Source organism: Thermothielavioides terrestris, chromosome 6 (assembly GCF_000226115.1).
Source record: "Thermothielavioides terrestris NRRL 8126 chromosome 6, complete sequence".
Taxonomy (NCBI): Eukaryota; Fungi; Ascomycota; class Sordariomycetes; order Sordariales; family Chaetomiaceae; genus Thermothielavioides; species Thermothielavioides terrestris.
The window spans coordinates 2,632,794-2,657,151 of record NC_016462.1 but is presented as its reverse complement, the minus strand read 5'-3'; the positions used below and the strand labels follow the sequence as shown (position 1 = coordinate 2,657,151).

The following is a 24,358-nucleotide window of genomic DNA, read 5'->3' as shown; positions in this document are numbered from 1 at the left end:
TTTGGTTCGTGGTTGGGCTGGCCTCTATCGTGCTCTTCGTGTTCTTGTTCCTGATCCGGTCGTCTAGTGTACAATTCAAGAGCCGCCTGCCGAGAGAGGACCACCGACAACGCTGCCCGTTATCCCGATGCCCACAATCCATCCCGACCCGTCAAGGGAAAAAACCGTTGCCCCAGAAATCATAGATTCGTGAGATAGTCCTCAATTTCCTGCGGCGTGAGCTTTCGGAAACGGGGGCCCACCGCGCCCTCGACGCCCTCGACGCCGAGGAGGTGGTTTGCGGGAGGGCCGACGATGCCTAGTGCGGGGCGTCAGATAAGCTGTGATCGGTGCTGATGGGGATGAAGAAAAGGCGCAAAAAACTCACCAATCTCGATCGTCTCCCCGTTCATCTCGCCCTCGATCGTCTCCTTGAGAGTCAGCAACGCGATGTGCACGGCATCCTCCAGCTCCAGCCCCTCCGTGTACCGCTTCTCCAAGAATGTCTTTGCCGTGGTCGCGCTCTTGCCGATGGCCGTCGCCTTCCACGGGAAGTAACTCCCGCTGGGGTCGACCTGATAGAGCATCGGCCCGCCCTTCAAGATCCCGCCCGTCTTCCCGCCGACCTTCTTCTTCCCGTTCTCGTCTTCTAGCTCCGCCAGCGCCTCACCGCCTTTTGACCCCCCCTTCTTCTCATCCTCCTCCTCGTCGGGCAGGATCCCCTCGTCCCAGCCGGCGACCAGCAGGCTGACGCCGTAGGGGCGCACGCCGCCCGACTGCGTGGCCTCCTGCATGACGCGCGCCACGTCCTGCACCAGGATCCGCGTCGGCGGGTACTCGTTGTAGATGCGCTTGTAGCCCGTGTGCGACACCTTGCGCGCGCGGTCCACCAGCACGCGGTAGTCCGGCCCCATGCCGCTGTACACCATGCCGATGTTGGGCGTTATCAGGCTGATCTTGGAGAGCGACGACGGGTCGGCGAGCGGCGAAGACGACTTCTTCTCCGTCGCGAGCACGATGCCGTTGGTGGCTGGTTTACGGACCGGGATCAGTCATGGCCGGTATGTTTGGGAGCGGGAGGGGTTGAGTGTGAGTGTGTGTGTGCAATTGTGTGGGACGAGGATGACCAACCCTTGATGCCCAGGGCTGTTACGCCTTGGTTGACGGCGTTGAGGGCATATTCTATGGCTTGTCAGAATGGACTGCTTTTGACCTAGCCGGAGAGGTCTCGCATGTTGTGGGCGCTGGTCCCGGGCCACTGACCGATCTGTACCAGCTTGCCGCTGTCCCGGTTGTTAGCAATCGCCGTCCGTTTCCACTTGCAGGCTTGGGCGGCGGCCCTACCTGGGTGAGAATGTTGTAAGCGAGAACGAGTATCTGTCCGCCATATTGCCGGCCGGGGAAAACTTGGGAAATGCTTATGCTGAGAAAGAACGCGATCTGTTGTTGTTCTGTTCCAGGTCGGCTCCCCAAGTCGGCGTCGTCGAGAGAGGTCAAGGCTGTTGCCGTTCGCAATCGAGCTCCCAGCCAGGCACACCACAGTTGCGCGTCGATGGCCGGCACCTTCAGCCTGAGAGCTTGGGCCAGCCAGGCAGCGGGACAGAGCTGCTGATTCGCTGGACGATTGACCCCCTGCGGGGTCCAGCGGTTGGTCGTGACCCACCGCTGGGCCTAACTGTGAGAGGAAAGCGGCCTGGAACCCAAAGAAAAAGGTTGCCGGGTCCGAGGTGGCGGAACTCTTCCCCTTTCAAGAAATTCTTTTGAAACAGCTTTGTGATGAAAGCGTTTCCTGGTCTTGTTTTTCCTTGACCGAGGTTTAGAGGGTAAGAGATCTCCAAGGGAAGATCATTGTCGTTAACTGGAAGGGGCTTGAGGCGCAGCACTCCGCAAGGCAAGTCCGACCCTACAATGACGGATATTGCCCGAACCAGTTGGCGGGCCTGCCCGGACACTTGTCACATTCGATAGCTTTCTCTCCTTCCTTGAAAGCTCTTATTAACCTCGCTCTGCCCACCTCTTTCGCCGGACTGAAGCACTATAGCTGATATCGTGCCAATTAACCTCATTCAAACTCCAAACATGGCTTCTGAGTTTTTTCGGCCAACATGGGCGTGGGCCTCGGGAACGGAGACACGGCGGGATGATGGGTACGGCACTCCGTCAACTGACGGACCAACGGCCGATACAGCCGGCGCCTCGGAGACGACTTCTTCTTCTCCTGGCCCAACGCCGACGCGGAACCAACGGCACTACAAGCCCCGGACCTGCCGGATCTGCCTCGAGGTCGTCAATCCGAGCACGGAGATCGACGACTCGCTCGCGGGGCGCGTCTTCTCCTCCCGGGCCCGCGTGCGCTACGTCTCGGAGGACCCGGAGCTGGGCCGGCTGCTCAGCCCCTGCAAATGCAAGGGCTCGCAGAAGTACGTCCACGAGGGATGTCTGCGGGCATGGCGGAACGCGGCGCCGCTCTCGGACCGCAACTACTGGCGGTGCCCGACCTGCCAGTTCGAGTACCGGCTGGAGCGGCTGCGATGGAGCCGCTGGATCTCTAGCAAGCTCCTCCGAGCCGCGCTGACCTTCGTCATCATGGTCGTCACCATCTTTGTCCTCGGATTCATCGCGGATCCTATCATCGACTTCTGGGTTGATCCGTTGGGCAGTATTGCTGAGACCCTGTTCGACGGCCTCGACCTCGAGCTTGACGAGCCGGTTCTGGCCGATTACGAGACCTCCTCATGGTCTATCCATTTTCTGAAAGGCTTCCTTTCTCTGGGGCTTCTTGGCTTTCTCAAGTCCATGTTCATATTGTCGCCGTGGAACTGGTTCAACATTAGGCTGGGCGGAGGCCGTGGTCGCAGACGAGACAGGATGCAACAGGTCAATTGGGCGCTCGTTGTCATCGGAGTGGTCACGTTCTTGGGGGTAAGCAGCGATCCTCTTGATTGTTCGTATGGCTTTGACAGCGAGCTAACCTGCGTTACAGGCGACTTGGAAGTTTGTCAGCCACATCTGTGCCAAAACGCTCGAGAAGGCCAGTGACCGTGTGATGGACGTCCAAGAAGATGGTCCGGATGAAGACGACGAGGACGAGGGTCCAGCACCTCGGCCCGAGTCCGAAGAGTCGAGGAAGAATAAGTAGGTAGTGTAAGCAGCATCTAGATGAGTGTACTAATAGGTAGCGATCGTTTTCGAGGACCACATGCCCACAATTCGAGCGGAGTTTCGAGCGGAGTTTTCGTGGTGTGTCACTCTGTTTGTTTCTCTCACCCAGCCCCTGTTGCACACTCTTAAGTTGTCACAGCTTCGCCTCCGTGCCGTGCCGACTAGTCTGTGTGCAGAGAGCAAGCTCCGCTGCCGCCCTCGGGACGGGGCGTCTTATCCTGTTCCTACCGTGGACTGGCGTGGACGCGTTGATCGGTGCCAGCAAGGAAGGGCTCTGCTGAGCTCTTCCCTTCACTTCTGCATCCTAGGCTTCGTTTGCCGACTTCAGATGGGTTTGCTGGAAGGCGTGGTTAATACATACCTATATGATTGAGGGCCGTGGGGGAAGGTTTGAGGGAAGGGGGTCGTCACGCTGGCGTACAACTGCCGTTGCCTGGCTGTTGTGCCCAGTAGGCCTTTGGTTGGTTTGCTGGCGAGTTTCTCGCACTGTCGGGTCGAGGCGGCAACCAGCCAGCGGTTGATATTCCAGTTCCGCATCCGCAAAATCCAACGACCTCCCGCCGTAGCCTAGCGGTTTACTGCGGGAGGTCCCCAGCTGTCCGTTCTCCAGACCCCCTCGGCTTCTCATGCCGAGTGAGGTGGGTTCGAGTCAAAGCAGTGTCTGCTTCGGCTGATGTAGTAAAAACCCTTGGGGTTTTTCGTAACCGACTCCATCCTAACGGTGCAAGTCGGGTAGCTTTTGCCATTTTCTTCTTTTTTTTCTTCTTTTTTCCCCCTTTTCCTTTTTTTTCCTTGCCTTCTTTTATCCATATGTACATACCTCCAGTTTTCTATTCTACAAATACCTACCCCGTGAACAGAGCCACCCAGAGTGTCTGCTCCTAGAACTGGGAAGCCATCCTGTATACGGAATTGATGCTGAGACCACAGTGATATTGCATGGGACACGGAGATAAGGATACCGAGGGACTTGCATATGGGGAGCGTGCTGCGATAAGCTTATCAGAGGCCATTCAACCTCTCGCATTCACCACTAGCGTCGCATTCCCGACGCGTCTTTGATCCACTCTCATGTCGCTCGCATCTGGAGCCCCCAGTTGGAAGGGCGCTGTTTCGTGATGGCTTCCGTTTACCTTGGTGCCACCAAGACTGGTCCTTGTGCGCTTGATGTTTGAGTTGCGTGTGGACACTGCTGTGCCAGCACGGCCCAGCTCGCCAGTGCCTTGATGCTGTCCTACCACAGTATGTGCGACCCAACTGCAAACTCTACAACCTCTCCAGGGCATCCCTGACGAGCTCTGAGCCAACCGGCAGCGTCGTCCTTTAAGCCAGCAACCTTGAATCGTACCTTGTGACCGTCCCTTCGTGGATCAAGGACTAAGTCCTGAGCGAACTCGCACCAAAGAACGGTATTCAAGACACCGCTTAATTATTTGGTGCGACAATCCTTCACGGCGCTCGACCCCCTCGTTTTGGCCATCGACCACCCCCAACCTTGGGACCGTTTCCGACTGATCCTCCACGCATTGGTGCCGATCCAGGCCTAGGGACCATCCCCCGGGCCTCCCTCTACTGGCGATGCACTTCGCGCTACCCCCACGAAAGACGTCCAAACCCCCGCCGTACCTGCCGCGCTCGACCCGCCTGCCGGGGTTGAGGAAGACCCGCCTCAAGCTCGTCGCGCTCGTCGCGCTCGTCTTCCTCGCCCTCATATTCCTCGTCACGCAACCGAGCAGCAGCCGGCATTCTGCGCCCGTGCAGCGGGTGCCCCGAGGCGACCCGCCCGTGGTGTTGGTGACGGTGCTGGATGAGGGGAAGTACGGCAGGTCGCTCACGAAGTCGGTTGTGGAGAATAGGCTGCAATATGCCGAGAAGCATGGTATGTCGGCCATGGCCAGATGGTGAAATGGTGATAAGATCTGACAATAGGGGGCGTTCGCAGGGTATAAGACGCTGATCGCCAAAGTCGGCGACTACGACCTCAAAGGCGCGCCTTTCACCTGGACCGCCGTCGTGGCTATGCGTCACGCGCTGACCAAATACCCCGACTGCCGCTACGTATGGTTCCTCGACTCGAGCGGCTTCATCATGAACCCCAAGCTCAAGATCGAGGAGCACGTCATGCGGCCGTCGCGGTTGGACGAGCTCATGAAGAAGGACTTCCCCGTCGTCCCACCCGACAGCATCATCAAGACCTTCAGCCATCTCAAGGGGCAGGACGTGGACCTTGTGCTCACGCAGGACAAGGGCGGCCTGTCCTCGGGCAGCTTGATTGTGCGCAACGGCGAGTGGGCCAAGTTCTTTCTCGAGACGTGGTTTGATCCGCTCTATCGGAGCTACAACTTCCAGAAGGCCGAGACGCATGCTCTGGTGAGTCCGCGCTGCTCCTTTAAGTGCGTAGCCGAAATAAGAAAGACACCAACGCATTAACTCGCTGGGTGTCTGCAGGAACACATTGTCCAGTGGCACCCTACTATCCTCGCCCGCATGGCCATTATCGACCAGCGTGTCATCAACTCGTACAGCAATGGCGACAAGGAAGCCGAGTACAAGGACGGCGACCTGGCAGTCAGGTTTCCCCAGTGCCCTGCGGCTGGGGTGGAAGCATGCGAGGCGGAGACTGAGTCGTTTGTGCAGGCATGGCGGCGGGCGTTTGCGGACTCGTGATATCCCGAGTCTCTGGCTATCAGTCTCTATGGTCTTCTACAAGAGACCTAGCACTTAGCTTCACGCTTGGGATCCTCAGATCCCCAGCTAGTAGCTGTGGGCGTACCGAGGCCTCTGCGAGACATGTTCTCGGATTGGACAGCCTTGGCCTTTTGTCTTGAGCATGGACTGGCGGGGGGAAGAGCGAGGTGCCAACTCGAAGCCCGGGCCAGGAGGGCACTCGGAACAAGAAGGATATCAACACACGGCGAGTTTCTGCTGCGCCGATGCATGGGGCGTGGTGATACCTCACTGAGCCCGGGAGTGACTATCACCTTCTGTGCTCGGACGGAAGGCGGTTCTGTACTGGTATACATATTGAACATTTCTACAGACTTTTTTTTGCAGATGGCTTCCACATTGTTTCCGTCTCTTCATGCTCTCTGCGAAACCCTTCCAACCCAGCGTGTAACTTCTCGCTGCCAGTAAAGGGCGCGCAGGTGAGTATATTCGCCATCCCGTGTCTGATGAAATCACTTGGCTCGGACAGTGATACCGGATTTGCACACATCCCCGAGCTTGTGGTTTGTGTGCTGTCACGGCTTCCTAAATGGGAGCCATCCCCTTTGAGAGCAACACAGATGCACTGGCCGCAGTGACGTCGTGGCATGTGATAGATCGGATAGCGGAATGAGTGGGGCACAAGCATGCATTTCCAGGCATGTTGCCCACAAAAAACCGGGAGCCGCGGGGTCCAGGGTGCCGCGGTTCGCTTAGCCCAAGCAAGCTAGTTGAAGCTTCAAGAAGCTGAGAACGGGAGCTCCAATTGACTGGGCCCCAGCAGGTCCCGCGGCTTCCGACTCTTCCATGTCCGGGCAGTGTTAGGTCGTCGTTGATTTTGACATCGTCAATCCCCGACGCCTCGGTCTGACACTCTGGGCCGCAGGCAACTGCTGCTTGCAAAGATGCCGGGAACGTCGCGCATGCCCATCAGCCTGCGAGAGAGCTTCAACAATGTCCGGAAGAGGTCGCGGGTGCGCGCGGCCAACCCGCTGGAGATGCTCAGCCTGGATCTGTGAGTGGCTCGCATCCGAACTTCTTTCCCGCGTCTTGTGCCAGCATAACAGTGTTTGATCTTCCCGCCCGTCCAATTGGGCATGAAAACTGCCTGATCGGAGCCGGGGAATCTCTGCTGCTGGCAGTCAATCGGTCCATCGCCGTAGAAAAACACCCAACTAACACAGCGCCTGTCCTCCCCTTTAGAATCCGCAATATCGTTTTCTTTCTCTTCCTCCTGCGATGGTCGCGCCGCGCGCTGTGGAAGCTTAAGGGTCGCGGCCTGCTGGGCACGCTAGCCGAGGCCTACGCCGAGGTACGCCGCGTGCTGTACGGCTGGTTCCTGCGGATGCCGGGGGTGCGCACCCAGGTGCGCAAGCAGGTCGACGAGGCCCTCGCCAAGATGCAGTCCAAGATAGTGCCTGCCAACGCGACGCGCTACCTGACCCTGCCCAAGGAGGGCTGGACCGAGGAGGCCGTGCGCAAGGAGCTCGATGCGCTGGCGAACATGGACCACACGCGCTGGGAGGACGGTTACGTCTCGGGTGCGGTGTACCACGGCGAGGACGACCTGCTGAGGTTGCAGACCGAGGCGTATGGGAAGTTCACGGTCGCGAATCCGATCCACCCGGACGTGTTCCCCGGCGTGAGGAAGATGGAGGCGGAGGTGGTCGCCATGGTGCTAAGTCTGTTCAATGCGCCGCCTGACGCCGCGGGTGTGAGCACCAGCGGCGGGACCGAGAGTATCCTGATGGCCTGTCTCAGTGCGAGACAGAAGGCCTATGTTGAGCGGGGTGTTACCGAGCCGGAGATGTAAATAAACCCCTATTCCTCAGGGTCACCCGAGCTGCTACTGACACCTCCCAGGATTCTTCCCGAGACGGCACACACGGCCTTCCGCAAGGCGGCCGAGTACTTCAAGATCAAAATCCATCTCGTAGCGTGCCCGGCGCCGAGCTACCAGGTCGACCTCCGCCGCGTGGCCCGCCTGATCAACAGCAACACGATTCTCCTCGTCGGGTCCGCGCCCAACTTCCCGCACGGCATCATCGACGACATCTCGGGTCTGTCCAAGCTGGCCCTTAAGAAGCGCCTCCCTCTCCACGTAGACTGCTGCCTGGGCTCCTTCCTCGTCCCCTTCCTCGAGAAAGCCGGCTTCGAGACGGTCCCCTTCGACTTCCGCCTGCCGGGCGTCACCTCCATCTCGTGCGACACGCACAAGTACGGCTTCGCGCCCAAGGGCAACAGCACCGTCCTCTACCGCACCCAGGCCCTGCGCGCCTACCAGTACTTCGTCGACCCGTCCTGGTCCGGCGGCGTGTACGCCTCCCCCGGCATCGCCGGCTCGCGCCCCGGCGCGCTGATCGCCGCGTGCTGGACCTCGCTCGTCTCGGTCGGCGAGGCGGGCTACCTGGCCGCGTGCGCGCAGATCGTCGGCACGACCAAGAAGCTGCTGCACCGCCTCGCCACGTCCCCCTCCCTCTCTGCCGAGCTCGAGGTCCTGGGCAACCCGCTGGTCAGCGTGCTCGCGTTCCGCGCCCGCTCGCTCAACGTCTACGACATCGCCGACGGCATGTCCGCCCGCGGCTGGCACCTCAACGCCCTGCAGAACCCGCCCGCCATCCACGTCGCCATGACCATGCCGCTCGTCAAGGTCTGGGAGCGCCTCGCCGCCGACCTCGAGGCCGTCGTCGAGCAGGAGCGCGAGAAAGAGCGCGTCCGCATGGTCGATGGCAAGAAGAGCGCCGCGCGCGCCGGTGCCGGCGCCGACGCCGCCGGCGATACCGCCGCGCTGTACGGCGTCGCGGGCAGCCTGCCCAATAAGAGCGTCGTCGTGGACTTGGCGAAGGGGTTCTTGGATTTGTTGTACAAGGCGTGATGTGATATGAGAAGGGCGGGTTCTTGGTCTTGCGTGTTTTGGTGTGGTGGGGGTGATGTCAGGGCCCTTGGTTACCTACTTCCGCGGCGCAGATTTATTGCCTAGTCTGGAGCGAAGCAGATGGCTGTGTTGGTTTTTTGCGTAGCATGACTGGTATGGCAGGGCATGGCACGGCATGCTGGTAAGGGCGAGGAGGTCGTTGTAGGTTAGAGGCATCGAGGTCCACCCAGAAGCTGCTCTAGACTGCATTGTTATTGGCAACAGATACAAACCAATGCATACAGTTACAACAGAAGTCAAACCCAACAAAAAACCCCTTTGGCCCAGAGGACTACGGACATGACCTCATTGTGTGTGTGTCGCGCCATGTACGGGTATTTACAGCCCTGTGCGTGAAACCATACACGTGCTTATCCTCCTTTCCATCTCACATCCCCTGCTTCGCACCGTTTCCTAGTCCTCTCCCTTCAAAGCCACAGTTGTGTTTGCTTTTCTTTCCTTGGTAAAGACGAGACAAAAGCCTCCCCTGTTTCCTGTCCCTTCCGTCTCGCGCCAGTCCGTTATAACAAATGCGCCAGCGTTTTCATGCAAGTATAGATGCCAAATGTTAAACTCCAAGGTCTGTCTGCTGTTGTGCGTCTTGAGACGGCCGTCATCAAGGATGGGCATCACAAAATCGAATACCAACATCAACCGGCCCCGGGAAAGTAGGGCAAGTATGGAGGGTTAGGACCAGAGCGGGCGCCCGCAGCTTGGAGCGATGGTGAGAAAACTGAGTAGCCAAAAAACAAACAACAGAGACGGGGCTCCGCTCCAGACCGAACGGAGCCCAGCTGGCACCCTCCAGCGCGCAAGAGGAGGCTCCTGCGAAGCTAGAGCTCGCTGTCGCTTCCCCGGGGGGGATAATGCGACGACCGGCGGTCGTGCGCGGGCGGCGACGGCACCGGGTTGACGGTGGCCTCGGCGTCGCCGACCTGCCGGCGCTCTGTGACCTCCAGCGGGGCTGGGTACTTGAGGCGCTTGCGCATCAGATATCGCATCGGCAGCGTCAATCCTCGGGGCGACGAGGACGAACCTGTGCCCCTCATGACTGCTGATTGCTATTGTAGAGGCTCGGACGAGCTCGACAGGCGGTTCAGGTGCAGGTAAACATCTGTCCCGTAGCTGTGTGGGAAGAGAGATGGGTCAGCATCATAGCGAGAGACTGGAAATGAGGAGGATGCTTGGCTGGCTTACCCCTCCATGCTAATCAGCTTGAGATCGCCGCCAAAGTACCTCGCGTACAGGCGCGAGATGGGCAAGCCGTAGCCGAAGCCGGCCATGGGCGCCTTGAAGTCGCTCTTGTCAAAGTCCGGATCCAGGTTCGGTGTCCGGTCGACGGTGGTGTACATGTATGTCCACACGAGCGGGATGGCGCTCCGCGGGATGCCGCCCCCTTCGTCCGAGATCTTGATGGTGATGTCCTCCTTGCCCTCGGCCACAATCACCTTCGTGACGGGGAACTCCTGCTTGTCCTGGCCGTGTGTCTCCACGACGGCGCGCAGCGAGTTCTTGAGGGTCTCGAAGAGCATGTGCGACAGGTGGCCCGGCACGTACATGAAGTTCAGGTTCGGGTCGCACACGAGCTGGATCTTGGGCGCCTCGAACAAGCCGTAGTGATCCTCGCACACGAAGCGGGCGTTCTCGATGGCCTCCTGGGCCAAGTCCCTGACGTACGTCTTGGTGCAGATGATGCCGACGTACGACGGGTCGCGGTACTGGCTCTGGTCCGTCAGGGCAATGTGCTGGCCGATGAGCATGCGTATGCCAATGCGAGACATGTAGAAGCGGTCCAGAAATGACTGTATGTTGTTGTCGATCTGCATCCGTTGCCGTCTGCGTTTGTACTCGAGGATGCCTTGCGCCATGGTGGTGACGACGCTGTCGTGTCTTCGCTTAATGCGGTGCAGCGTCTGGGCGAATTTCTGGTTGTACAGTTGTAGCTCGGGCGGCCAGTCGCCCGTGTCGTCCACCACTGCGAAGTATCTCCTGGTCGCAGGGAATTTTCCCTTGGCCCACCCGTTGTTCGTGCCATTCCACGAGTTGTACTGGCCCTCCTCGATGCTTGGATTCGGTGTCGCCTCGCTCAGCCATGATGTGCCTTTGCCCGATGTCTTCGACGGCCTCATCAATCTCTCTCGTACATCCTTGGGTAGCTCCGGCCTGGGGAGGGCCGTGATCTCCTGGGCAAGGTGGGGGGTGTTGGTGAGTCATACACCCTGAGTGGGCGCAAGCTTTGCAAGGACGAGTGCGTACCTCAAACGACTGCGCATACCAGTCGGCCACCTTCTTCACCGATGGCATCTCACTGAGCCCGTCGGGCAGGTTTTCGAGCTCTTGGACGCGGTGGGCCAGTCGGATGGGGAGCTCCTCGGCGAGGAACTGGGAGGCGCGGAAGAGAGTCCCTACGAGACTACCGTCAGGACGAAGCTGAGAAGAGCAGATTCCGGCCCACTCACCAGTTGATGGCTTCTCGCCAAACTGGACCATCTGGCGCAAGCTCACGCCGGTGGCAGGAAAGCTTGCATAGTGGCGGATGGTGTCCATCAGCCTCTCGGTCTTCTTCCACGACATGTTGGCGGCTCAGGCTTCGCCAATTGGGCTTCGTGGGTGGTGTTGCGGTCGTGTGGCGTGCAGCATGAGTGCAGAGAGACTGTTCGGTGGTGCAAAAGTGTGACGATGCGACGGGCGATCCGGGTCAATTGCGAGCGCGGCAGCTTGTTCGAGGGCGTGTCTGGTTGTGTATGAGTCGGAACGGGATGGGAGGGTTGCAGCTAACCGCACTAAGCCGAGGCAAGAGGCTCCAGGCGCGCTTGGGACGGGGATGACGCCACCAGAGTCGGGGTGTGCCGGAGTTGGAACCGGGGATAGTGTACTGTATGTACAGTGGGCCAGCGGGCCAACGGGCCAGCGGGGCTGAAACTGGCTTAACAACGCCGCTAATTGTGCGCAAACATCAATGCCGTCGTGGACATGGACAGGAGTTTCTTCAGGCTGGGGAAGAAGGAAGAAGAGGCCAAGGCGGGGCAAGGGACGGCGAGGTCGGTTTGTACCTTTGGACGGAGTACTTGACCGAACTAATTGAGTCACAGCCTGTCAGAGGTGCTCGTGTGCTGTCCCCGAGGTTGCCGCCCCACCTAACAAGCTCGGAGTCCAGAGTTGTCTGCGATGACTGGACTACCCCGCTGGGCGCTGGGCGCTCGCTAGCTGCATGTGCTGAGTGTTTCCCCACAATCATCGGGCAACGCGCTGGGGATCCAATGGGAACTGACAGCTCTACGGAATCCTGCGTATGGCTGCTACGAATACAGATTTCAACAGTCCTGTACAATATACAGTGGGACACGTGAGAGGTTGACGCCCTATATATGGTAGACTTCTCGCTGGTTATGCGTTGTCGGGCGCTGGCGTCCAACTCGCCTCGGCCTGTGGCAAAATCATCTTGGAGGCGTCGGCAGCCAAGGGCGATTAGAGTTCAGTGGCCACCAACTGCTTGCAATATCGCTACCTACCTTTTCCCAGCATGCGCCAACTCAGACTGAGCGAACTGAGCCCCATGGGATGTTGGTGGGTCTCACTGAAAACCTCACATCAAATCTCCAGTCAAAACACTTCCAGAACCAAGCCGCCATATTCGTGGCCAAGACCTGACGTCATCAGTCTTGGCATAACTCAACGGCTACATCTCTATTCCTGAACGAACTTCACTTCGTGATTGGCAGCAAAATTGAAGCCCTCGCGCTGCATGTGAGGTCTAAGCAAGGCATTATCGAACAGAAGTCTCTTGAATCAGAGAATCCCTTACAAAGTCCCGAGCTAACCCAGGATCTGCAGCGTGTCTCAGTACTGAGTATGTACACAGTGCGGTGATACCGTGAGACTGCAACTCCCGAGTTGCTCGGTCCAGCCCGGCAATGCCGTCGGACGGGCGGAAAAGCTCGGGCGAGACAGGACGAATCGCTTATAGGCCATACACACACGCAAATCGCTGAAAGACCATCCGGACACCAAGACAACACCAAGCCAACTTTGATATTTTATGTCTTCACTCCGTACCATCATTATACCGTGAAACTAACGTTAGTTGCGGTTCTTCGTACTCTCGGTTGTTCTTGTTCTGCAAAGTCTTGGGCAAGGAATTGGATCTGGCATGTTGGCGTGACTTGCTGTCATCGACCCGGTAGCATTGCAGAGCAGCCCAAAAAGACTCGCTCAGCATCAAGCGAAGGAAGAGACTAACCCACGAATAATGCATGATCCATCATGACTTTTCCAATGGGAAGGAAAAGGAAAGATAAAAGACACTTTCGCTAATACAGGATAGGGAAAGGGCGATAGTGGGGCGGCAGACTGGCCTGATTGGTGCATTTCGCAGCGCATTGTTTCAACTGCTTGTTGTTCACCTGGACAACGCAGCAGGTGGGGCTCTGTGATGTGGATGAAGAATCATGAGCCTCGCCCTTCTGCGGCGATGCACAATGCATCTGCGGCTTGGTGGGTGGTTTGCATTCATGATAGCATGCGTGAACCAGCATCTGAATGAAAACCGTCTGCCGTGGCGTTGAAACGGACTGATCACAGCCCGTCAAGACAGTCCGTCAACATGAGCCTGATCGTCTGACCGTCTTGGGAGTGCGCTCACCGCGACGAAGTTGCACATATTCAACTGTTACTCTGTACACTTATTCGAACTCAAGCGCACATCACCAACAACCCACAATGAGCGTCCCCGACTACGACGCCCCGAGCTCCGGGGACGACTGGGAATTTACTTTTGCCCCTTCCATTTCGTCGCTGTCGTCCTTTGCGCCAGAGGATTTCTCCTTCCCGGTGCAACAACACCATCTCTCTCAGCCAGCGCTGGAAGCAATACCAGAACCAGAACCAGAACCAAAACCCAACTTTTCACCACAACGACCCCAATCATCACGACAATCCCGCCGACAGGACCTTAACCACAGTGACGAGGGCAGCAACTACACTCATGCCCAGCAACCCCCATCACGACCACAATCGCACCCTCCCTCTCATCCCCAAAACCAAGAAGAGCACGAGCAATCCCGTGCCTGCCAAAAACAGTACACCCCGACTCGCGCATCCAACTACCCGCACCAGCACCGGGACTCGCCGCCACGGTCCCGAATCCCCCGCCCGCTTTCAATCCACCATTTCCCCCACCCCACAGGCCTGGACACCCCGCCGCCAACCTCCCCGCGCCGCAAGCAGCCCGGCCTGTTCCTCACCCGGTCATCGGCATCCGCGCCGCCCGGCTCTGCACATTCACCGCCACCACCACCTGCAGCAGCAGCAGCAGCACCACCAGCCGCCTTACCGGCATCAGAACCATCGCCCGCATCCGCATCCGCTTCCGCTTCCGCATCCGGCCCCTCCAGATCCGGCTCCGCGGCGGGTTCGTCTCGTCGTCCCAGCCGGCCCGGCAGCGGCGCCGGGTCGAGCAGCACCGGGCGGAGCAGTCTGGGCTTGCACACGGGCGTGGGCACGGGCCGCGGGGTGGGGCTTGGCGCCGGGCTGGTGACTGCGCCGGTTCCCGGGCCGGCGGCCGGGGTAGGGTGGAGGGCGATGAGGGAGAGGATTGGGAGGAGGAGGACGGGGGGTGGAGATGGCGGTGGAGATGGAGATAAAGATGGGGATGGGGATGGGGGGGTGGACGGACATCAGCGGGATGATGAGCCGGCTCGGGTCGGGGTGAGCGAGTTGGGTGGTGTAAGGAAGGGGGATGTTGTTCCGAGGGGGAGTGCGAGTCCCGGCCGCAGTTACGGTTCCGGTGACAGTCGCAGCCTGAATGGTGCCAGGGGATTTGAGCCGGTGACGAACGAGGCTAAGCGGGAGGCGCAGGAGGAGCAGGAGGAACGGAACTACGATGACTACGATGAGGATGATCAAAAAGGGGATAACGGGGTGACGAATGAGCTGCTTGACGTTCCTGGTTATGGGCATGACGACGCGGATGACGAAGATGAGGGCACCGGTTCGAATATGGGAGAGCACTCCCTTGGGTACGGGGATGTTCGTGGGTTTGAGAAGTCCCACGGGGCAGAAGGCTTCCGCGGATACGGGGCGCACCCGCAGGACGACAACGATAACGCCGGCACCGGTCCGGCTGAGGAAGGGATCGGCGACGGGCCTGGCCAGGAGCCAGCGAATAGGGAATCGCAGGACGCCGCGAACGCAGAGGTGGAGGATGAGCGGGATATCGAGGTCGACACGGAGAACCTCCCGCCGGCCAGGGTCGAGCTTATGGAGCGGCTGTGCGACCTGGTGCAGAGGCTTACGTCGGCCAAGGTGGGCGGTGGCATGGAGGCGGAAGTTCTCGAGGTCCTGCATACCAAGGTGGACGAGATGGAGGACCTGCTGCGGCTGGCCGAGGAGACCGCCGTGGCCGAGGCCACCGCGGAGCTGGAAGCAGATGCTGCTGATGTCGCAGAACGGGCAGAAGCAGAATCCAAAGCCGAGGCGGAAGGCGAAGCACCGTCGAAGGTCGAAGCACCGGGGGAGCGTCAAGAGGAGGCCGAGGAAGAAGTGGAGGCCGAACCGCGGGAACAAAGCCAGTCCGGAGGATATGCCAGCGACAGCAAGTGGCCCAGCGAGAAATCATCGGCCATGCTCTCGGTACCGCTGCTCCAGCTGGGAGACCAGGCGATCCGCGACCTCGAGAGCCCACTCCCGTGGCTGGCCTCCGTCCTCAAGTTCTCGGAGCTGTCCATCTCCCCGGTGCAGTCTCACCCCGAACTGGCCGCAGCGACGAACGAGGCTTTGGAAGCGGCCAAGGAAGCCGCCCGAGCGCAAGCTGAGATGGCGGAACGGGTGGCAGTGCAGGCGGAGAGGGTGTGCCTCGAGCTGGCCCAGGTGGTCAAGCGGCTGCAGGCGAGGAAGGAGGAGTCAGACGTGAGTGCCGGTCCCGCCCCAAGCTGGCCCCGCTCCCCGCTGCACACAGTAACCGTTAGTTTGCTAACCCCTATCTCCAATCGTAGCACCTCCACATGCTCCTGGTCGACCGCGCCGAGGCAGCGGCCGGGCGCATCCTGGACCTCGAGAAGGAGATCTGCGACCTCGAGGACGACATCCTGGCGAACGAGTCGGAGCTGCGGCACCTGCGGCTCAAGATCCGGGCGGTCGAGACGGTGTGCTACGAGCTCGTGCCGGCCGAGGACGCGGACCCGGAGCTGCTCCGCAGCATCGAGAACTGGAAGGCCGACTGGGTGCTGGTGCGCGACCGCATGCTGGAGCGCAAGAAGGACCGCCAGGCGCGCCGGCTGCGGCTGCACCGCGCCGGCTGCGTCATCAGCTCGCTCGAGGCGCGCGAGGCCGAGGAGTCGACCCTGACCAGCCTCGGCGGGCTGTCCATGTCGGTGTCGCTGCTCGGGCTGGGGAGCGGCAGCACCCCTGGGAAGAAGCGGTGCTGACCTGACCTGACCTGACCTGACCTGACCTGTGTTTCGACTCCGGGGCATGTGATGGGAGTTTAGGTTGGCCGTCAGTTTGCTTTTTCCTCCGTCATCGCCATCGTGTTTTCATGCCCTTGCTCCCCTCCTTTTCTGTCTCTTTTCTTCCGATTTTTTCTTTTTTTTTTTTTCTGTCCGGTTGCATGGCATCTTCCCGCTTTCATGATACCCGGGATAACGACAGGCATGGCATGCATGGCAAACCACTGGAGTTACAAAACTGTCATGGCGAACCTGGCCGGCACGGTCTGGACAAAACTGGGATAGAATGGGGAGAGGTTTTTCCGTGCATTGTGACGAGGAGGGAGGCGATCTGAAGTGTTAATGGGATGCTAGGGGAGCTAAAAAGTCCGGAGTACAGGTTGTCACCAAATATTTGTAGGGCAATGTTCATTCTGTACATACGGAACTAAGGTACATACATAGGAGAACTCTGACTCTTGTTTCCAATAAGCTTCCGTCCAGAACATTTGTAGAATCAAAGCCTGGTGAACTGAGGGTCATGTCATCGTAAGTGTAACTATCTGAGTCGTTGCCTTTTTACAACTGATGGGTTTCGGGAACCTTCTCTTTCTTTCTTTCCCCTCTCAAGTCCCTCGCCGTTGCAGGTCCTGCCTTTCCTCTGATGTGCTCTCGTTACCCTTAATCTCGAGCTCCATCGACCTGGGTTGCCGACGAAGTGGATTTTTTGTGTAATGGGCCCCACTTTGGCCCCGCCTCTGTCCCACTACCGCAATTGGCAGGGCTTGGCAGACCTCAACCCCGAATTGGATTTCCAGTCTTTTTTTGACAAAACACCAAGCAGCTCAAGATGCAGCGGACATACGTCATAGTGCGGGTCGGGTCATCTGCTCGCTACTCCCGCGCAGCGCAGATCTCGAATCCTGCGCCTGCATCAATGGCAAATCTTGCGACGGATCCGTGCAGCTGAATGCTTGGAGCCTTCCGTTATATCCGGCGGCGTGCGGCTTGTACGTGTGTATCCGCGTACCGGCCCTCGGCCGTCTGAACCTGAACCGAACAGTGAACGCTCCACCACTACCTAGGTTAGAACCCCAGGATCCTGAATCCCCAGAATCTCCATGAACGCTGCATGGTCTTCGATTACCTGACTCAGGGCAGACCCAGGTAGGTACGTACCCACGGACAAACTGCCACACATGACCGGAATATGGGGTACGCTGCATATGCCGCCGTCGGGAATGACGTGGAGACCTGCCGCATGGGAATATGCCGCCCCTGATGCAGCGGCGGCCGGCGGGACTGCGTAAGCGGGTCAACCGCTGGGCAGTTGAAGTATGTTCCAGCTGCTCGGCGCACCCCGGATGCCGCCGCCGGCTCGTGCATTCCAGCATCAGCATCCAGTATTTAGAGGCCTTCGCGCCGCTCCCTGCTTTTCTTCTTCCCCAACTTCCTTCGCAGCCTGGATCCAACATGGAAAAGACGAACCACGAATCCCACGCTCGTCTCACCACCATGACTTCAGAAAAGAAGGAAGACCGCTCGAGCTCGTCGGGCTCCCCGCCCGCCGAGATCGAGCACCTCAACATCAAGGCCAGCGGCCACCCCGGCCAGCACTCCGCCGCGTCGGACGAGGCCCTGCGAGAGCGCCGCGAGGCCTCGCAGAAGCTCGCCAACCCCCTCGCCGGCCTGGGCCCCGACCAGCTCGCCGCCATGGGGGAGGCTTACGCCAGGCAGGCCGGCCTGACGAGCGATGAGGACATGCGCGCCTTCCGGCTCGGCGCCATGATCGCCGGCGACGCCACCGAGTACGACGGCATCGCCGAGCTGACCGACCGGGAGCGCAAAGTCCTGGAGCGTGAGATGACCCACAAGTGGTCCAACCCCAGCATGCTCTACTGGGTCATCATCAGTACGTGCATGGCCGGTCACCCCTTGCTCTCCGTCGCAGGTCCCACCTAACACAGCTTCTAGTCTGCTCCCTCTGCGCGGCGGTCCAAGGCATGGACGAGACGGTCGTCAATGGCGCCCAGATCTTCTACAAGGTGGCCTTCGGCATCGACACCGACAGCCAGCGCGACACCTGGCTGGTCGGCCTCTGCAACGGCGCCCCGTACCTCTGCTGCGCCTTCATCGGCTGCTGGCTCACCGACCCCATGAACAAGATCTTCGGGCGCCGCGGCACCATCTTCGTCTCCTGTCTGATCTCGGCCCTGGCCTGTTTCTGGCAGGCCTTCACCAACACCTGGTACCACATGTTCATCGCCCGCTTCTTCCTCGGCCTCGGCATCGGGCCCAAGTCCGCCACCACGCCCATGTTCGCCGCCGAATGCTCGCCTCCGAGACTCCGTGGTGCCCTCGTCATGGTAAGCAGTCGCACCGCAGGAACACTGCTCCAAATGATCCGCGCAGAATGATGCAAGGGCTAACCTCCTCCCCCCCTTTTCCCCTTTCTTAGCAATGGCAAATGTGGACAGCGTTCGGCATCATGGTCGGGTACATAGCCGACCTGGCCTTCTACTTCGTGCCCGCCCGCGGCATCCCGCTGGGCCTGAACTGGCGCCTGATGATGGGCTCGGCCATGATCCCCGCCGTGCTGGTCTGCCTCCTGGCTTTCATCTGCCCCGAGTCGCCCCGCTGGTACCTGACCAAGAGCCGGCACAAGGACGCCTTCGCCTCGGTCTGCCGCCTGCGCTTCGAGAAGATCCAGGCCGCGCGCGACCTCTTCTACACGCACACGCTCCTCGAGGCCGAGCGCGAGGCCATGTCTATCGGCGCCGGCAACCGGCTCAAGGAGCTCTTCACGATCCGTCGCAATCGCAATGCGATGTGCGCATCGGAGATTGTCATGTTTATGCAGCAGTTCTGTGGTGTTAATATTATTGCTTATTTTTCGAGTCAAGTGAGTTTTTTCTTTTTTCTTTTCTTTCTTTCTTTTTTCTTTTCTTTTTTTCTTTTTTCTTTTTCTTTCTTTTTCTTTTTCATTTTTTTCCCCCAAGGCAGCTCCTCTGCTCCCGAGCTGCTCCTGATGTCCCAATCAGAGGAAAAACTAACTCATGTTGTTTGGCCAGATCTTCATCGATGCCGGCTACTCGGAGGTCTCGGCCCTGGCCGCCTCGCTCGGCTTCGGCGTCATCAACTGGCTGTTCGCCATTCCGGCCGTCTACACCATCGACACCTTCGGCCGCCGCAACCTGCTGCTGACCACCTTCCCGCTGATGGCCCTCTTCATGTTCTTCACCGGCTTCTCCTTCTGGATCCCCCAGTCGTCCCCCGCGCACATCGCCTGCGTCGCCCTCGGCACCTACCTCTTCGGCATGGTCTACTCGCCCGGCGAGGGCCCCGTGCCCTTCACCTACTCGGCCGAGGCCTACCCGCTGTACATCCGCCCCATCGGCATGTCGCTCGCCACCGCCACCACCTGGTTCTTCAACTTCGTCCTCGCCGTCACCTGGCCGAGCATGCTCGCCGCCTTCGGGCCCCAGGGCGCCTTCGGCTGGTACGCCGGCTGGAACATCGTCGGCTTCGTCCTCGTGCTGCTGTTCGTGCCCGAGACCAAGGAGCGCACGCTCGAGGAGCTCGACTGCGTCTTCGACGTGCCCCTGCGCAGCCACGCCGCCTACGGCCTCGCCCAGGCCGCGTACTTCTGGCGCCGGTACGTGTTCCGGTGGCGCGTGCCGAAGCCCGCGCTCCCGCACGAGGAGGGCTTCGAATTCAGGGAGAAGGAGATCGTGCGGCAGAGGGCCGGGCAGCGGTATGCGAGCGGGATGGTATAGAGTTTGAGCTGGGAGGGGACCTTGCTTGCGGTCCAGGTTCGGATAGTTATGACAGACTGAAACCATGGCGAGTTTGGAGGCAGGCAGATTCTTTGCCTGCACAGTGTGAATGCACTTTGGAGCATCCCAAGAAATCGTGCGTTTGACGCAATTTACTTGTACCTATCATGTAGGTAGCCTCGCAATTTGAGCGCGGCTCGCATCTGCACGATGAAATTGTGCGTATCCGTCCTGTCGTTGTTTCAATGGAAGCTTCCGACGAAACACGAAGGTGGCCTGGCTTTCTGTCGATCCCGAGGGGTTCCCCACAGCGATGGACCGGTACAGGGGTACTTCCAACGGCCCAGACCACAGTCGCCTGGTGTTGGCAGGGATCGAGTGCCAAGCCACTCCGAAGGTTCCATCTCCTAACGGACAAAAAAGGCCACGAAGTGCTTGCGTCGTATCCCCTTTTCTCAGCTCAGCTCAGCTCAGCTCAGCACAGCTCGACTCGACTTCGAGAGAGCCGCCCCTTCTAATTTCTAGCCGTTTTCGTTGTGATTCCTTCAATTCTGGGGGGACACAGTCCGTCTGGTGTGCCGGATCTGCCATTGGTAGTTTCGCTCGCAGCGGCTTTTGTACCGTTTTCCGCTTGCTTCGACACGCTCGTTTTTAACCCGTTTCATTAATCCACATCGTTCATATCGCCGCGATCCGGGCCCCGATTGCGACCCCTGGAAAGACGAGGCTCACGTTCCGTCCCGATTCGAACAGAGGTCGACCGCAGCAGCACCGTCATCGCCACCATGGCCTCGGGAAACGACCGGGCCACTGTCGTCTCCGGCGCCGACGTGGGCGACGCGGCCAGGCGACGCAATGTCCCGGGCACGCCGCAGCAGGTGCTCGTCCCACAGCCGCAGCAACCTGACGACAAGAAGCCCAAGAAGGTGGGCGCTCACTCCAACTCCTCGGGAATGCCAATGCGACAGCCCATGGGTTGCGATGCCAACCGCGCGCTCCAAGTCCAAAAATTGATGCAGTGCTGATCGTCGGGTGTCTTCCTGCAGGAGCCCTCCGTCCTCGAGATACTCGACGAATGGGAGTGGCTGATTGCCCCCATCATCTTCACTGCTTTCGCCTTCTTCACCCGCTTCTATAAGATCGGTCTCTCGCCCATTGTCACTTGGGATGAAGCTCAGTCAGTAACCCAATCTCTCCCCCTCCCTCACGCGGGCGCCATAGCCTCTCTAACCTGGCCCTCTGCGCAGCTTTGGAAAGTTTGGCAGCCACTACCTGAAGCGCGAGTTCTACTTCGACGTGCACGTACGTTGGTCCCCCTGCCCCCGATCAAGCCCGAGCCCTGACCAAACCGGACGCAGCCCCCTGCCGGGAAGCTCCTCGTCGGCCTGAGCGGATACCTCGCCGGCTACAATGGATCGTTCGAGTTCAAGTCCGGCGAGACCTACCCGCCCGAGGTCAACTACACCTTCATGCGCCAGTTCAACGCCTTCTGGGGCGCCATCTGCGTGCCAATGGCCTACTGGACCGCTAAGGAGCTCCACCTGAGGCGCCCTGCTGTCTGGCTCGTCGCCCTGATGGTCCTCTGCGAGAACTCGTACACCACCATCAGCCGCTTCATCCTGCTGGACTCGATGCTCCTGTTCGGCACCGTCGCCACGACTCTCTGCTGGGCCAAGTTCCACAACCAGCGCAAGAACAGCTTCGAGCCCGAGTGGTTCTTCTGGCTGTTCATGACCGGCCTGAGCATCGGCTTCGTGACGAGCGTCAAGCTGGTGGGCCTCTTCGTCACCGCGCTTGTTGGCCTGTACACCATCGAGGACCTGTGGAACAAGTTTGGTGACACCAAGATGCCTGTGGTGAGTTCGCATATGGGACAGGACAATCTCCGTGGCATCAGACCCGCTGACGTGACGTAGACCGAACTGGCTGCCCACTTCTTTGCTCGCGTCGTGGGCCTCATCATCTTGCCGTTCCTGGTCTACCTGCTCAGCTTCGCCATCCACTTTGCCGTGCTCACGAACAGCGGGCCTGGTGACGCCCAGATGTCTTCGCTGTTCCAAGCCAACCTCCGCGGCACCGACGTCGGAAGGGACAGCCCCTTGGAAGTCGCTTATGGCTCCATGGTCACGATCAAGAACATGGGCTATGGCGGCGGCCTCCTCCACAGCCACGTCCAGACGTACCCGGAGGGTTCTACCCAGCAGCAGGTGACCTGCTACCACCACAAAGATGCTAACAACAACTGGTTCTTCTACCCGAACCGCCGCGATATTCCCTACGACCCCGCCGCCGAGCCCCGCTTCATCGGCGACGGCGAGGTCATCCGCCTGCTCCATGCCCAGACCGGCCGCAACCTGCACTCGCACCAGATCGCTGCCCCTATCACCAAGTCTCAGTGGGAGGTTTCTTGCTACGGCAACGCGACGATTGGCGACGAGAAGGACCACTGGAAGATCGAGGTGGTCAGTGACGCTGCGTCCCGCGACCGCAGCAGGATCCGCACCCTCACCACGGCCTTCCGCCTGAGGCACGAGACTTTGGGCTGCTATCTCCGCGCCGGCAACGTCAACCTGCCTCAGTGGGGCTTCAAACAGATTGAGGTTACCTGCACCAAGGAGAACAACCCGCGCGATACCTACACCCACTGGAACATCGAGGCACACGTCAACGAGAAGCGTAAGGCTGAACTGCTCTCGCCGGTGACGGATATGGATAAAGCTTGCTAACGGTAGTCAGTGCCCCCTGGAAACCCCGGCCTGTACAAGTCGCCTTTCCTGAAGGACTTTGTCCACTTGGTATGGCCTCGCACCAGACCTTGCGGCAGAAGAAGATGTGCTAACCCCGGTGCCAGAACGTCGCCATGATGACCTCGAACAACGCGCTCGTGCCCGACCCGGACAAGCAGGATGATCTCGCCTCGCAGTGGTGGCAGTGGCCCATCCTGCACGTCGGCCTGCGCATGTGCGGCTGGGACGACAGCATCGTCAAGTACTTCCTCCTCGGCAACCCGCTCGTCTACTGGGGCTCGACGGCCGCGCTGGGCGTCTTCGCCGGGCTCGTCGCCTGGTACACGATCCGCTGGCAGCGCGGCTACCGCGAGCTGTCGCCGCCGGAGCTCGACCAGATCCACTACGCCGGCCTCTACCCCGTCGCCGGCTGGTTCCTGCACTACCTGCCCTTCGTCATCATGGCCCGCGTCACCTACGTCCACCACTACTACCCGGCCCTCTACTTTGCCATCCTCACCTTCGGCTTCCTCGCCGACTGGTTCCTGCGCAACCAGCGCGCCGTCGCGCAGTACGCCGCCTACGCCCTGCTCTACGCCGCCGTAATCGGCCTGTACATCTACTTCATCCCCATCTGCTGGGGCATGACCGGCCCCAACAGGAAGTACAGCTACATGAAATGGTTCGAGAGCTGGAGGATGTCGGATGCGTGATTCGGCTGCGAAAGTCTGCTCGGCAGGGGGCATCTTTCTGGAGGCGGAGGACGATGGGAGTGTGAGTGAGCAGCAAAGCAAAAGAAAGGTGGAATTTAATGCCTATCTGGTTTGCGTGTCTGTCTGAGAGTGTACGATTGGTGGGTTGGGGTGGTGAGTTGGGATGTGGTGTGTGTGCATCATATCCCGCAGGCCAGGGCTGGCTTGCTCGTGAGCCCTGCGGATTTTGAACCAAGCGAACGCCCTCTCTTCTCTCGCGGTGTCTCCGCCTCTCCTCTCGCTCCCTCTCGTGGGTTCTGCCATGTTTGGTCCATCGGTTGGTTGGCTGGTTGGGTGTCGCTCTCTCTCTATCTCTTTCTCTCTCTCTGCGGTCTCTCCTCTGCGGTTCAGGGGGGAAAGGAACGGAAGGGAAGGAAGTTTGCAAGCCGCAGAAAAACAATGTATAGACTGGAAAAGGGGGGCGTAGAGCTGGTTTTTTTCGGCTGGCAAGGGAGGTGGGCGGGTATTTTTTGAGGCTTTGTCCGCTCTCGACTGGAAGCTCGTTGAAGAGGGAGATAGATCACGATCGAGGCTCCCTTTTCTCTCTGTCGACACTACTCTCACTTTTTCTTTAATTGACTCGGGGATTTGCTCTCTTTTGTGTTGGATGGTGAGGGCTTCCTGGTGTTGGCTGTGCATAGCGTCATACCTGCAATTGTGTTATGGTAAGTTGTCTCATCCATATCGGATAGCCGTACCAGGGGTAGCCCGAAGTCGCTCGTGCGTGGCAGTGAGTAGGTTGCCGTCATGTCGGGCTGGTATCGTATACAGTATTGCGGCGCTGTTGAAGAATTTTCTCCCCTTGGTATGTTGTTGCACTCTAGCAACCCGGCAGCTCTTTCTCGTTCCGTCTGCTCCTGCGTTGTGATTATTACTACTGCTCTCCAACCTCTTGGGATATAATACAATGTGGTTTGCC

At 59.4% G+C, this 24,358-nt stretch overlaps 8 protein-coding genes across 8 annotated transcripts; 6 read left to right on the top strand and 2 right to left on the bottom strand.

The window, feature by feature from the left end:
• Positions 1-52: 52 nt before the first annotated feature.
• On the bottom strand, positions 53-1,545 carry THITE_2124504 (uncharacterized protein). Its single transcript, XM_003658010.1, has 5 exons — positions 1,324-1,545; positions 1,243-1,262; positions 1,111-1,161; positions 368-1,009; positions 53-298 (listed from the first exon to the last, which is right to left on the bottom strand). Exons 1-5 carry the CDS (start codon positions 1,365-1,367, stop codon positions 180-182), a joined length of 876 nt encoding a protein of 291 aa, XP_003658058.1. The 5' UTR covers positions 1,368-1,545; the 3' UTR covers positions 53-179.
• A 513-nt stretch (positions 1,546-2,058) lies between these two features.
• Positions 2,059-3,118, top strand: THITE_2058495 (uncharacterized protein; the record flags this gene model as incomplete). Its single annotated transcript, XM_003658009.1, has 2 exons — positions 2,059-2,901; positions 2,963-3,118. The coding sequence occupies 2 exons, from the start codon at positions 2,059-2,061 to the stop codon at positions 3,116-3,118; spliced, it is 999 nt and encodes a 332-aa protein (XP_003658057.1).
• A 1,390-nt stretch (positions 3,119-4,508) lies between these two features.
• THITE_2124500 (glycosyltransferase family 34 protein) lies at positions 4,509-5,832 on the top strand. Its single transcript, XM_003658008.1, has 4 exons — positions 4,509-4,577; positions 4,683-5,020; positions 5,084-5,511; positions 5,590-5,832. Exons 2-4 carry the CDS (start codon positions 4,720-4,722, stop codon positions 5,806-5,808), a joined length of 948 nt encoding a protein of 315 aa, XP_003658056.1. The 5' UTR covers positions 4,509-4,577; positions 4,683-4,719; the 3' UTR covers positions 5,809-5,832.
• Positions 5,833-6,555: 723 nt separating this feature from the next.
• Positions 6,556-8,760, top strand: THITE_2124498 (uncharacterized protein). Its single transcript, XM_003658007.1, has 3 exons — positions 6,556-6,862; positions 7,051-7,656; positions 7,711-8,760. Exons 1-3 carry the CDS (start codon positions 6,753-6,755, stop codon positions 8,720-8,722), a joined length of 1,728 nt encoding a protein of 575 aa, XP_003658055.1. The 5' UTR covers positions 6,556-6,752; the 3' UTR covers positions 8,723-8,760.
• An 857-nt stretch (positions 8,761-9,617) lies between these two features.
• THITE_2124496 (uncharacterized protein) lies at positions 9,618-11,487 on the bottom strand. Its single transcript, XM_003658006.1, has 4 exons — positions 11,221-11,487; positions 11,018-11,166; positions 9,959-10,944; positions 9,618-9,886 (listed from the first exon to the last, which is right to left on the bottom strand). The coding sequence occupies exons 1-4, from the start codon at positions 11,333-11,335 to the stop codon at positions 9,823-9,825; spliced, it is 1,314 nt and encodes a 437-aa protein (XP_003658054.1). The 5' UTR covers positions 11,336-11,487; the 3' UTR covers positions 9,618-9,822.
• A 2,698-nt stretch (positions 11,488-14,185) lies between these two features.
• Positions 14,186-16,200, top strand: THITE_2124494 (uncharacterized protein). The gene has a single exon (XM_003658005.1). The coding sequence runs from the start codon at positions 15,763-15,765 to the stop codon at positions 16,183-16,185; it is 423 nt and encodes a 140-aa protein (XP_003658053.1). The 5' UTR covers positions 14,186-15,762; the 3' UTR covers positions 16,186-16,200.
• A 1,144-nt stretch (positions 16,201-17,344) lies between these two features.
• THITE_2124492 (uncharacterized protein) lies at positions 17,345-19,984 on the top strand. Its single transcript, XM_003658004.1, has 4 exons — positions 17,345-18,097; positions 18,160-18,551; positions 18,644-19,087; positions 19,257-19,984. Exons 1-4 carry the CDS (start codon positions 17,659-17,661, stop codon positions 19,959-19,961), a joined length of 1,980 nt encoding a protein of 659 aa, XP_003658052.1. The 5' UTR covers positions 17,345-17,658; the 3' UTR covers positions 19,962-19,984.
• A 669-nt stretch (positions 19,985-20,653) lies between these two features.
• THITE_2124488 (glycosyltransferase family 39 protein) lies at positions 20,654-23,567 on the top strand. The gene is made up of 7 exons (XM_003658003.1): positions 20,654-20,887; positions 21,008-21,138; positions 21,209-21,263; positions 21,320-21,817; positions 21,878-22,637; positions 22,698-22,756; positions 22,813-23,567. The coding sequence occupies exons 1-7, from the start codon at positions 20,747-20,749 to the stop codon at positions 23,398-23,400; spliced, it is 2,232 nt and encodes a 743-aa protein (XP_003658051.1). The 5' UTR covers positions 20,654-20,746; the 3' UTR covers positions 23,401-23,567.
• The last annotated feature ends 791 nt before the right edge of the window (positions 23,568-24,358 follow it).